Source organism: Staurois parvus, unplaced genomic scaffold, assembly GCF_062004578.1.
Source record: "Staurois parvus isolate SC_StPar_1 unplaced genomic scaffold, SC_StPar_1.0 ptg000448l, whole genome shotgun sequence".
NCBI classification, from domain to species: Eukaryota; Metazoa; Chordata; class Amphibia; order Anura; family Ranidae; genus Staurois; species Staurois parvus.
Window position 1 is genome coordinate 1,370,519 of NW_028318244.1, and position 13,123 is coordinate 1,383,641.

Below are 13,123 nucleotides of genomic sequence, written 5' to 3' on the forward strand. Positions count from 1 at the left end.
CACTTCAAAAGACTGGAAAAACATCCGCTGCAATGCAATTAGCTGAAGTAAAATTGCGCCGGAATACAGATCGCTGTACAGGACCTCTGTGCGAGGTCCCGATCATGTGATCACTGATTGGCCAATCAGTGATCACATGAATAGTAAGCAAGAGGTCACTTCTGACATCATTGCTTACTATTTGTGAAAACTGTGAATGATCATAGAGGTCACATGGTACAAGGCTATTCACAACAGCCTTGTAGCATGTGACAAACTGTGACCAATCACAGCTCTCACAGTCAGGGGCGGACTGACAACTCATGGGGCCCCTGGGCAATTCAAATGTATGTCAATATATTTGGGAAGAATATTTAAAAAATATATTTCTTCCATATGGGAGGGGTCACCAGCATTCTGACATATCCCCACCCAGCCTATTCAGCTGTCAGCCGGGGATTCCCGGCCAGGGGCAAGGTACCCCCACCTTGTTGAAGGCATATGACCTGTATGGTTCAGGAGGAGGGGCACGCTTTTCCTTCACTTTCCTGGTCTGGTATGGATATTAGAGATGAATGCTTTTTTTCTTGTTTTTGACCCTTTAAATTGGGTCTGGTATGGAATTTGGAGGATGGAAACACAGTTTTTTTTTACTGCATTTCAACATGCAGTATATATATATATATATTGAAATATATTAAATATGGCCAAAATTGTAGCATTTCAAATATATGTCAATATATTTGGGAAGAATATTTTTTAAATATATTTTTCTTCCATGTGTGCCGGCTCCCTTACAGCCAGAAGCCCAGAGAGAAGGAAGCTGTCACATTCCTCAGTACTAGTAGAAGTTGTAGTAAATGTTTCACTTCCCATTTAGTTCTTGCTGAAACTTCCAGACCAGAGTTTGCACCGAACTAGCAGCTCATCTCTAAAAAACAGGACTAGTTCATGTGTAAATCGCAGGACTGGACGAACAGACACACAAATGTGCCAGATAAAACATCTCCCATAAATGTATTATATGTGTGTATTCAGCTGCCTGTCATTCAGTTCTAGAACAAAGTGTGGAGTGTAAGGTAAGTCATGGCAGCATACCTACTGCAAGCCACCAATGCCACAATGTGTGTGATCTGAGATGCTGTATCAGCCATATGACTTCTTTAATTCTCTGTTTTTCAGGAAAACTGCGGATTTAAGTGGCAGTAGAATAAAAAGAGAAAGGCCAAGTTCTGAGCTGAAAAAGGTGGTAAGTGGCTTAGGCTGGGTACACGTGGTGTTCCTATTGTGTATTTCCAACCAAGTCCTGAGAACACAATATAACAAAATTAAAGTGTCAATCCACCCCAATTCCTACTTTGCCCATAAGGGGTTCCCACCATCCCTGTGCTGAGTTCCCGGGTCTGTACACTTTCTGTGCCCATTATGAGGGGTTCCCACCATCCCTGTGCTGAATCCCCAGGTCTGTACACCTGCTGTGCCCATTATGAAGGGTTCCCACCATCCCTGTGCTGAGTTCTCGGGTCTGTACACCTGCTGTGCCCATTATGAGGGCTTCCTATTGTGTAGGGCATATTAGCTCTGAATACATACACCACCAGGCCTGGATAGAAGCCCTGACAGCAGCGAAGACAACATCTTGTGGGGGAGAAGAGAAAGAAAGGTGAAAGGATTTTACAACATCAATGCTGATTACTCAGAGTGGCAAACATACATTCTGAGCTGAATGCTTTCCCCTTCTGTTCACACAGAGACTCCAGTGTCTGCCCTGAACTTTATTGCTTTCACTATGATGCTAAATTCTTGACCTCTGCACTCTGTGTATAACTGACTCCTGACCTCTGCACTCTGTGTATGACTTACTCCTGACCTCTGCACTCTGTGTATAACTGACTGCTGACCTCTGCACTCTGTGTATAACTGACTCCTGACCTCTGCACTCTGTGTATAACTGACTCCTGACCTCTACACTCTGTGTATAACTGACTCCTGACCTCTGCACTCTGTGTATGACTTACTCCTGACCTCTGCACTCTGTGTATAACTGACCCCTGACCTCTGCACTCTGTGTATAACTGACCCCTGACCTCTGCACTCTGTGTATAACTGACTCCTGACCTCTGCACTCTGTGTATAACTGACTCCTGACCTCTGCACTCTGTGTATAACTGACTCCTGACCTCTGCACTCTGTGTATGACTTACTCCTGACCTCTGCACTCTGTGTATAACTGACCCCTGACCTCTGCACTCTGTGTATAACTGACTCCTGACCTCTGCACTCTGTGTATAACTGACTCCTGACCTCTGCACTCTGTGTATAACTGACTCCTGACCTCTGCACTCTGTGTATGACTTACTCCTGACCTCTGCACTCTGTGTATAACTGACTCCTGACCTCTGCACTCTGTGTATAACTGACCCCTGACCTCTGCACTCTGTGTATAACTGACCCCTGACCTCTGCACTCTGTGTATAACTGACTCCTGACCTCTGCACTCTGTGTATAACTGACTCCTGACCTCTGCACTCTGTGTATAACTGACTCCTGACCTCTGCACTCTGTGTATAACTGACTCCTGACCTCTGCACTCTGTGTATGACTTACTCCTGACCTCTGCACTCTGTGTATAACTGACCCCTGACCTCTGCACTCTGTGTATAACTGACCCCTGACCTCTGCACTCTGTGTATAACTGACCCCTGACCTCTGCACTCTGTGTATAACTGACTCCTGACCTCTGCACTCTGTGTATAACTGACTCCTGACCTCTGCACTCTGTGTATAACTGACTCCTGACCTCTGCACTCTGTGTATGACTTACTCCTGACCTCTGCACTCTGTGTATAACTGACTCCTGACCTCTGCACTCTGTGTATAACTGACTCCTGACCTCTGCACTCTGTGTATAACTGACTCCTGACCTCTGCACTCTGTGTATAACTGACCCCTGACCTCTGCACTCTGTGTATAACTGACTCCTGACCTCTGCACTCTGTGTATAACTGACTCCTGACCTCTGCACTCTGTGTATAACTGACTCCTGACCCCTGTGCTTTCTGCATTACTTACTCCAAACCCCTGCTCTCTGTGTGTTACCAGGGGTAGACTGACCATCTGGAAACTCGGGCACTGCCCGAGGCCCGAGGTCAGTAGGGGGCCCCATGAGATGCCCCTGGTACCTTTTTCATAGGCTTTTTTGAGTTTGGGCAAGGACACGGGGCCCCATGATCCCCTATTGCCCGGGGGCCCCATGAGTTGTCAGTCCGCCCCTGTGTGTTACTCACTCCCGACCCCTGCACTATGTGCGTTACTCACTCCTGACTTCTGCACTCTGTGTGTTACTCACTCCTGACCCCTGTGCTTTCCGCACTACCTACTCCTAATGTCTGTATACATACTGTATGTATATATATATATATATATATACACATACACATAGAAATATATATATATGTATTGAAGTATATTGAATATGGACAAAATTGTAGTATTTCAGATGTAGGGCAATATATTTGGGAAGAATATTTTTCAAATATATTTCAAATATATTTTGATTCCATGTGGGTAGGGTTACTCAATATCCTCCGAGATCTGACTGCATGGAGGATGACGCCACCCCCCCTAAGAGCTGGCATTTTGGAGGGGGAGAGGGGCAACTTGAATAAGTAGACCTTGCCACTGAGGTGGAAGGTCTGTTTTAGTGAAAGGAATATAGGAAAGGCAGGCTGCTAGAGAGGTAAGTATAATACTTCCTTTATTAGAGAGAACTGCTTTGGAGATTTTTTTGGGGGGGTATGACAACAATTTTTACTAACTGTGTGTAGCAATTCGTTATGTTCTACCAATTTGGTGGAGTTTTTCTTTGAGGAGCATTGATAAGCTCTTGGTAAAGTTCTTTGCTCTATAGGATCCCAGTATATTGAAACATCAGAGAAGCAAACCATTAGCTGCAAACCACCATCTAATCTACAGGCTGTAGGTATATCAGGATCCAGTCTGTTTTTCCACTTCAAAGGCCATACCAAGACCTCTAACCTAGTCCCCCCCCCCCCCAGCTGCGCTGATTACATGTAACCAGAACGCTGGGTCTGACATTCCGCCTGGCAGAAAACTTCGCTCCTTAGAGATCGCTTATTGCTGAAATGTTCCCGGGAGGAGGCTCGACCTCTGAAGAAGTAAAAGAGAAAAAAAATATTTCCTGTTTGAGTTTTAGTACAGTAATCCATCAGTTTGAATTGCAATAAGTTGATGCATATGTACCGTGCTGAAAACAATGAAGCCACATGGACGGGCATCCATTACTGCCCTGGGCTGCTAAACCTTAATCTAATAGCACCTTGTTATGATGGCAGTGAAATGCGCTAGGAATTTATGATGTGGAGAGTTGTGTGTCCCAGAAACAGTTTAACTCTATATGCCGAGCATAGCTCCGTGATGGATGATCTAAAAATAAAATGCCCAGTACAGGGACTATGTTTAGAAATTGCACAGTAATCCCAAAGCAGACAAGCCTATGTTAAGGCATCATAATTCAGATATTTTCAGATAATTCCAGCTGTAGGCCATATGGACAAACACCCATGAGCTTCTGGGCGCTTGTAGTAGACAAAAGAGATGGCACGTTTCTGTTAAATTAAATCTGTAGAAAATTCCACCAGCTCTTGAAGATTTGTCTCTCCAGTAACACCAACTGATATTTCAAGGCAAAGGAGGCATCACTCTGCCCTGAGAAGAAGGCCCTGTGTGGTGGCCCCAAAAGATTGGTTGGTGGTAGTTTTTATAAAGTCATTGGGAAGCAGACAAGCCTATGTTAAGGCATCATAATTCAGATATTTTCAGATAATTCCAGCTGTAGGCCATACGGACAAACACCAATGAGCTTCAGGACGCTTGTACTAGACAAAAGATACGGCACCTTTCTGTTAAATTAAATCTATAGAAAATTCCACCAGCTCTTGAAGATTTGTCTCACCAGTAACACCAACCAATATTTCAAGGCAAAGGGGGCATCGCTCTGCCTTGAGAAGAAGGCCCTGTGTGGTGGCCCCAAAAGATTGGTGGGTGATAGTTTTTATAAAGTCATTGGGCAGCAGACAAGCCTATGTTAAGGCATCATAATTCAGATATTTTCAGATAATTCCAGCTGTAGGCCATACGGACAAACACCCATGAGCTTCCGGGCGCTTGTAGTAGACAAAAGAGACGGCACCTTTATGCTAAATTAAATCTGTAGAAAATTCCACCAGCTCTTGGTTTGCCTCACAAGTAACACCAACCGATATTTCAAGGCAAATGGGGCATCACTCTGCCTTGAGAAGAAGGCCCTGTGTGGTGGCCCCAAAAGATTGGTTGGTGATAGTTTTTATAAAGTCATTGGGCATAAAAAAAAGTGATGCAGATGACGTATCGAAATGGAAATAGTTGAATGTGTGTCTAAGGTAACAGAACAAGACAAAATGTAGGGTAGGGGCACAGGACTGTAGCTCCAAGGTTTGGCCATGAGTTTTCGCCATAGCTAGGTATGAGACTAGACCCCCTTGGATTGAGTAGGCAGTGTATTTTCCTAGACAGCCATGAGAGGTCCCCAGAGGTGTGACTCTGGGAAGTACCAGCCATATCCCTGCCAGTGTATTGCATCTTGGAAAGTAGGGCTGAAATATAAATAGTCCTAGCAGGAGTCCAACAGGGTCATCAGCATGGTTAATGTCTGGAAGACCAAGCAACATCAAAAATGTACTCTGTGAGGCTCTTTCTATTTTAGCTTCCCCTTGGGGGAAACGGGAGTAGGATGTGGGAGTTATTGGGACCACTCACATCCCCTTTGCATGGGATGCTCAACTCTAGTAACCCCCCATGAAAGGTATTGGGACCTTAACTTGGCTCTCCCCTCACCTACTTTCTTCCACTGTGTGTAACCTTAAGGAATGTGCCACCACTGCTGGGATGACTGAAGGATGTGCTCCTTATATATCTTCATTCAGAAAATAGTTAAAGGGCACTTGTTGTGTGGACTCTTCCTTCTCCTAACCTTAAGATGGGGATGTCCTCTCAAAATAGATAGTGTTGGGTGAAGCTGCTAATGGGGTCCATTGCCATAAGGCCTGAAGAAGATATGAGATGGACTACTTGGGGTTGCTGGTTGGGAAACTTCCAGGGTGTGTTCATAGAATGGCTGGTTCCAGATTATACCCTAGGGGTATAACTAGCTCTTTGGTGAGTCTAGGAAACCAACCTAGAAACCAACATGTCCGAGCAGGAAGAGATTAAATAGCATACATATTCCCCCACTACAAGGTTGGCTGTACACATGAAGGTCATGCAGCCCTGCATATGGCTCACTTTTACACATCAAAAGTATACAGAAGATATTATTCTGTCTTGATAATGAATGTATTTTGGTTCTCTCTTCACCAAAACTTCCAAAAGGAGCCCAAACAAATACCTTTTCATTGATGTGTAGATAAATGACAAGTCTTGACATGTGTACAAGTGGAATTGTTTTACAGATTTCAGGCACAAAAGATTGACATTTATTTATAATTTCTCATCCCTTTTATCACCAACCAGATGCAAAAACATAGCTGCAGGATGCAAGTACAATGTAATAGATGGGTAAGGACTCTCCCACCTGTGGTCCTCCAAGCTAGCCCATCCACAAGAAAACTTAAGAAGGAGTCTAGGGTCTGGTGAATGTCCAAGGATCCAGCTACAACCCTTACATTCCTTTCATATACTAGGGAAATAAGGCAGATGGCCAAAGCTGTGCCCTGGCCTTCACTCAACAATTGTGGATGTTCTTGTAGGCATCTGGTATTTGATGAGAAAGACAATGCATTTGAGGCAGGTAATCTGTGCCTATTGCAATCATTAATAATGTCACTGAAAGGGAAGGAATGGATAAAGCTGCTATCTTGCCTAGTGCCTAAATCCATCTTCAGTGGTTCCCTTAGTCTTTCCCAACAACCCCGCCTCCCTACAAGGGTCTTTGAGTTGCTTGCCTCTTTTGCTTCCAGATCATGGACCATAGACATACTCTACTGGCGACAGGTTATGATTTTATAGTGTAATTAGGGCAGTGTTTAGGGTGTTCTTTGTATTTTTCCCCCTATTTTTGTGTTTTTGATTATTTTTGTACTGTTGCTTTAAACATTTGTTGTTTATGTATTTTACTTCATTTTTTTTTTAATAAAGAGCCCTAATTTGGCAAAAGAACAGGTCCAGGATAGGTGAAAGGAGCTTCTGCCACTCACAGGAGCCATGTAACCCCTTTATGACCGAGATCAAAACAAACCTTATCGTCCAAACCCAATTTTGTAAGATTTCACATCATTGAAACGACTTGTTTCCAAGTTGATTATAGCTTGTTTTTTTTTTTCGGGACAGATTGAGCTTACGTTTTGGAGAAAATTCAGCTTTAGAGTTCCTCTAGTGCTTCTTGGGCGACCAAAGGCTTACATGTTTGGGTGCATGATCTCTTCTAAAGGGTAGGATCAGCATGTCCGCTTCTCTTTGTCGCTCAACCGGTTGTGATTCATCCAATGTCATCCTATACAATGCAGGATCAGGGGTCCTCAACAGTATGTGAGGATGTCAAGAGTCTCATTCACATGTTCATTCATTCTGTGCAAAAATGTAATGATATGGGGCTATTGCCTGTGCTGGACAAATGTTTTTCATTGATTTGACCACTATATGGCTGGACGGTTTTAACCCTTTCATGACCAGAGCATTTTTTGTTATGAAACACTGAAATGTGGGTATTTTCACACAAATAGGAATTTCTTTTGGTGGTATTTAATAAACAGTGGGTTTTTATTGTTTGCTAAAAAAAATAAAAATAAAAAAAACCCCAACATTTTCTGTTATACAGTTTTGCAAACAAATACTCTTTCTTCATACATTTAGGCCAAAATGTAGTCTGTCACATTTCTTTAGTAAAAATAACTCAAATCAATGTGTACTACTTAGTCTGTATGAAAGTTATAGCATCTACAAACTATGAGATATATATACAGTGGGGCAAAAAAGTATTTAGTCAGCCAACAATTGTGCAAGTTCTCCCACTTAAAAAGTTGAGAGAGGCCTGTAATTGGCATCATAGGTAGACCTCAACTATGAGAGACAAAATGAGAAAAAAAATCCAGACAATCACATTGGCTGATTTGGAAAGAATTTATTTGCAAATTATGGTGGAAAATAAGTATTTGGTCAATATCAAAAGTTCATCTCAATACTTTGTTATATATCCTTTGTTGGCAATGACAGAGGTCAAACGAAACGTCCTGTAAGTCTTCACAAGGTTGGCACACACTGTTGCTGGTATGTTGGCCCATTCCTCCATGCAGATCTCCTCTAGAGCAGTGATGTTTTGGGGCTGTCGCTAGGCAACACGGACTTTCAACTCCCTCCAAAGGTTTTCTATGGGGTTGAGATCTGGAGACTGGCTAGGCCACTCCAGGACCTTGAAATGCTTCTTACGAAGCCACTCCTTCGTTGCCCGGGAGGTATGTTTGGGATCATTGTCATGTTGGAAGACCCAGCCACGTTTCATCTTCAATGCCCTTGCTGATGGAAGGAGGTTTGCACTCAAAATCTCACGATACATGGCCCCATTCATTCTGTCCTGTACATGGATCAGTCGTCCTGGTCTCTTTGCGGAGAAACAGCCCCAAAGCATGATGTTGCCACCCCCATGCTTCACAGTAGGTATGGTGTTCTTTGGATGCAACTCAGCATTCTCTCTCCTCCAAACACGACGAGTTGTGTTTCTACAAAACAGTTCTATTTTGGTTTCATCTGACCATATGACATTCTCCCAATCCTCTTCTGGATCATCCAAATGCTCTCTAGCAAACTTCAGACGGGCCCGGACATGTACTGGCTTAAGCAGGGGGACACGTCTGGCACTGCAGGATCTGAGTCCCTGGCGGCGTAGTGTGTTACTGATGGTAGCCTTTGTTACGTTGCTCCCAGCTCTCTGCAGGTCTTTCACTATGTCCCCCCGTGTGGTCCTGGGATTTTTGCTCACCGTTCTTGTGATCATTTTGACCCCACGGGGTGAGATCTTGCGTGGAGCCCCAGATCGAGGGAGATTATCAGTGGTCTTGTATGTCTTCCATTTTCTAATTATTGCTCCCACAGTTGATTTGTTCACACCAAGCTGCTTGCCTATTGCAGATTCAGTCTTCCCAGCCTGGTGCAGGTCTACAATTTTGTTTCTGGTGTCCTTTGACAGCTCTTTGGTCTTCACCATAGTGGAGTTTGGAGTGTGACTGTTTGAGGTTGTGGACAGGTGTCTTTTATACTGATAACAAGTTCAAACAGGTGCCATTGATACAGGTAATGAGTGCAGGACAGAGGAGCCTCTTAAAGAAGAAGGTACAGGTCTGTGAGAGACAGAAATCTTGCTTGTTTGTAGGTGACCAAATACTTATTTTCCACCATAATTTGCAAATAAATTCTTTCCAAATCAGCCAATGTGATTGTCTGGATTTGTTTTCTCATTTTGTCTCTCATAGTTGAGGTCTACCTAGGATGCCAATTACAGGCCTCTCTCATCTTTTTAAGTGGGAGAACTTGCACAATTGGTGGCTGACTAAATACTTTTTTTAAATGATCAATCCTGATGCACTGATCCCATTTCTTGAGGCCCTCAAATGCCAGGACAGTACAAATACCCCCCAAATTACCCAATTTTTTGTAAAGTAGACAGTCCATGGTACAGTATTTAGTAAGACGCATGGCAAGTTCTTTGAAGTTGAACTTCTTTGTTACAATTTTTTTGGAAAACGAAAAAAAATTAAAGTGGAACTTCACTTTCTCAATCAACATGGACTATTTTTAGTCCATATGCTACAGGCACTAGTAAATGGATAGAAAAGTATATTATATTTACTTGTTTTAAACTTTTTTTATTTTTTTTACATTTCTTTAGTCACTTTCTAGTTTCCATGCCTAGACAAATGATGTCATACATCCCAGGAGTATCTAGGAAGGGAGGGGAGGGTTCTCAGCTCAGCCAATGCCTGTGCTGAGGGCAGATGGATTCCAGAAAGTAAATGCTACATGAATCACCGGCCACTGCCAGAAATGCCAGGGGGCGTTGTTCAAAATGATTTCTCAGCATATTAAAGCATGGATGAGGGAGTTTGCTTTGAATATTAACAATGAATTAAATAGCATTTTGTGCGGTGCTCGGATGCAGTGCAGTTCCACTTTAAATAAAATGTGTTTTTATTTACAATTTTTTTTTACATTCTGTCATCAGTGCAGTACAGCGTCATCATATGACTGGTGTGGCGGTGATCAGGGATAATGACTGATGACAGTATGCAAAAAAAAAAAAAAAAATTATATTTTTTTTAAACATTTTTTTCTTTTTTTTATAGTATATTTTAACATACCGTCATCACAGTAGTTCAGTGTCACCATAGTGTGTGTGTGTGTGTGTGTGTGGGGGGGGGGGAATAGTTATTGCTTATAACAGTGATGATGGGCAAATAACATTCGTACATGAACCTTTCACTGGGGGAGGTGCTATGCAAACTTTTTCAGATGCAATTTCAGATGGGATTTCAGTTTGCAAATCGAACCTGAAATTGCCCCGGTGTGACCGGGCACTAAGGATCCCCCTGCCGAATGCAACTAAGGGCTCATTCACAAGTGCAGCAGATCCTGCTGCTCCTCTGAAAAGCGATTCAAGTGTGTTTGACAACTGGTGAGCAGGCAATATGTTGCCTCCTCACCACCGGATTGAAACCCATGATTGCAGTGCAATGCACACGACTGTGACACTGTAGTATGACAATTAGAGGTTTAAATCAGGTGTGAGGAGGTGGCACTGTGCCGGTGATCTTTGACTTCCCATATATTGCTCAGGTAGATCTCCACCTCTTTCAGGTTGCCCAGCCCTATTCTAGAAGGACTAATGATCCAATATTAGGAGAATGATGGCACTTTTCATCATTCACAGGGTGGTATCATTTAAAAAGTTACATTGTAGTTAAAGTTGGAATTGGCTTCTTGTCTCTCACATACAGGCCTGGATTGGGACAAAAAACAGGCCCGGGCATTTTGAACTGAGCACCCCCAAGCCGGGGGACCCTTTCCCCAGAGCCCAGTGGCGGAACACCATGGCCCTGTCACAAGAGCGACATTTGCTAACCTCATAGTTCTGCCACTAGTGTCAGTAGGTTTTTATTTTTATTTCATTTTTTTACAATTTTATATTTTATTATTTTTTTACATTTTTTTGTAGGACAGAGAGAAGGAAAGAAGGAAGGAGGGAAAGAAGGAAAGAAGGAAGGAAGGAAATAAGGAAAGAAGGAAGGAGGGAAATAAGGAAGGAAGGAAGGAAGGAAATAAGGAAAGAAGGAAGGAGGGAAATAAGGAAGGAAGGAGGGAAAGAAAGAGATAAAGAGAAGGAATGAAGAGGAAAGGAGGGAAAGAAGGAAGGAAGGAGGCATGGAAAGAAGGAAGGTGGCAGGGAAAGAAGGAGGGAGGGTAAGAAAGAAAGACAGAAGGGAAGGAAAGAAAGAAAGAAGGAAGAAGGGAAAGAAGGAAGGAAGGAAGGAGCGAGGGAAAGAAGGAGAAAGAAAAGAAAGAAAGAAGGAAGGAGGGAAAGAAGGAAGGAAGGAAAGAGGGAAATAAGGAAAGAAGGAAGGAAGGAAGGAAAGAGGGAAAGAAGGAAGGAAGGAGGGAAAGAGGGAAAAAAGGAGGGAAGGAAGGACGGATGGAGGGAAAGAAGGAAGGAAGGAAAGAAGGAAGGAAGGAAGGAGGGAATAAAGGAAGGAAGGAAGGAAGGAAGGAAGAAGGGAAAAAAGGAAGGAGGGAAAGAAGGAAGGAGGGAAATGAGGAAAGAAGGAAAGAGGGAAAGAAGGAAGGAAGGAGGGAAATGAAGGAAGAAAAAGGAAGGAAAGAGAGAAAGAAGGAAAAAAGGAAGGAAGGAGGGAAAGAAGGAAGGAAGGAGGAAAATATGGAAATAAGGAAGGAAGAATGGAAATAAGGAAAGAAAAAAGGAAAGAGGGAAAGAAGGAAGAAAGGAAGGAAGGAGGGAAATAAAGAAATAAAAAAGGAGAGAGGAAAATAAGGAAAGAGGGAGGGAAGGAAGGAAGGAGTGAAAGAAGGAAATAAGGAAGGAGGGAAAGAAGTAAGGAGGGGGAGAAGGAAAGAAGGAAGGAGGGCTTCTTATCTCTCATCGTATATTCCAGAAATTAGCTCTGCCATTTTTTCCTGCCCACCTGGGAGTTTTGTGTGTTCATCACTTGTAAGATCCTCTGCACAAGGTTCAAAAATGACATCCCAGCCACATGTAATCAGGTGCAGTTAGCTAGCCCTCCCACTAGGTGGCTCTGTCCTGGAAGAGAGTGTAGTTACAGAGAATGGTGTAATGAGGTGCTAGGTCCCCTTTAGCTAGTCCTCCTGGTGATACAATGGGTGAGTCAGTACCCACATACTGTATATGCCAGGTTGGGAGGAGCCATAGTGCAGTTGGGGCATAGGAGCCAGAGACCCCACCATTTGGCAGATATAGTCAGCAAATGGAGGCGCTGGACAGGGCTGGAGAGCAGGCAGAGGTAGACCTGCACCCAGAAGAGCCCAGTGTAGACTTCCAGACCCTTATGGTGGTGGAGGCTATAGGGCAGGTTGCAAAAGGCCTTTTAGGCTTTGAAGTGAGCCCTTGGAGGACCTATGAAAGATGTACCCAGCTAGAGGTGTCTGCAGTGGTCCTGTCTGAGAGGGACTATCTACAAGGAACAGCATGTGGACTCAGACAGCCCAAGGCAAACCAGAACCTCTGTGTGAGTACTAATGACCCTGGGAGAAGAAATATTGAGCTAGGGGAAATGGCTTACTGTATGTGCTGCTGGATGCTTTCACATGTGACTGCTGTGGATCGTCCACTATATGTGATTGACAAGGTACTGTCAAGTGACCTTCTATAGTATGTTGATGTGATGTGACCGTATTTGCCATCTTTCAAAAACCATCAGTAAAGTGTATCAATGCTACTTCTGTGCGAATGTTCCTTCCTTTGGGATATAAAGGTTAATGGCTGGGAATTTTGTGAGGATGCCTCTGGCATAGAGAGGGCACAAGATGGTGCAGGGTTAACCTCTTGCCGTCCGCCTGCTGTTTATAA

The 13,123-nt window shown here is 43.5% G+C and overlaps 1 protein-coding gene across 1 annotated transcript in view; it reads left to right on the top strand.

The window, feature by feature from the left end:
* Positions 1-13,123, top strand: part of LOC149453540 (uncharacterized) — a 109,845-nt gene that overhangs the window by 53,805 nt on the left and 42,917 nt on the right. The window contains exon 3 of the mRNA XM_089688170.1: positions 1,162-1,228. Within this exon, the coding sequence (XP_089544296.1) occupies positions 1,162-1,228 (67 nt within the window). The remainder of the gene's footprint in view (positions 1-1,161; positions 1,229-13,123) is intronic.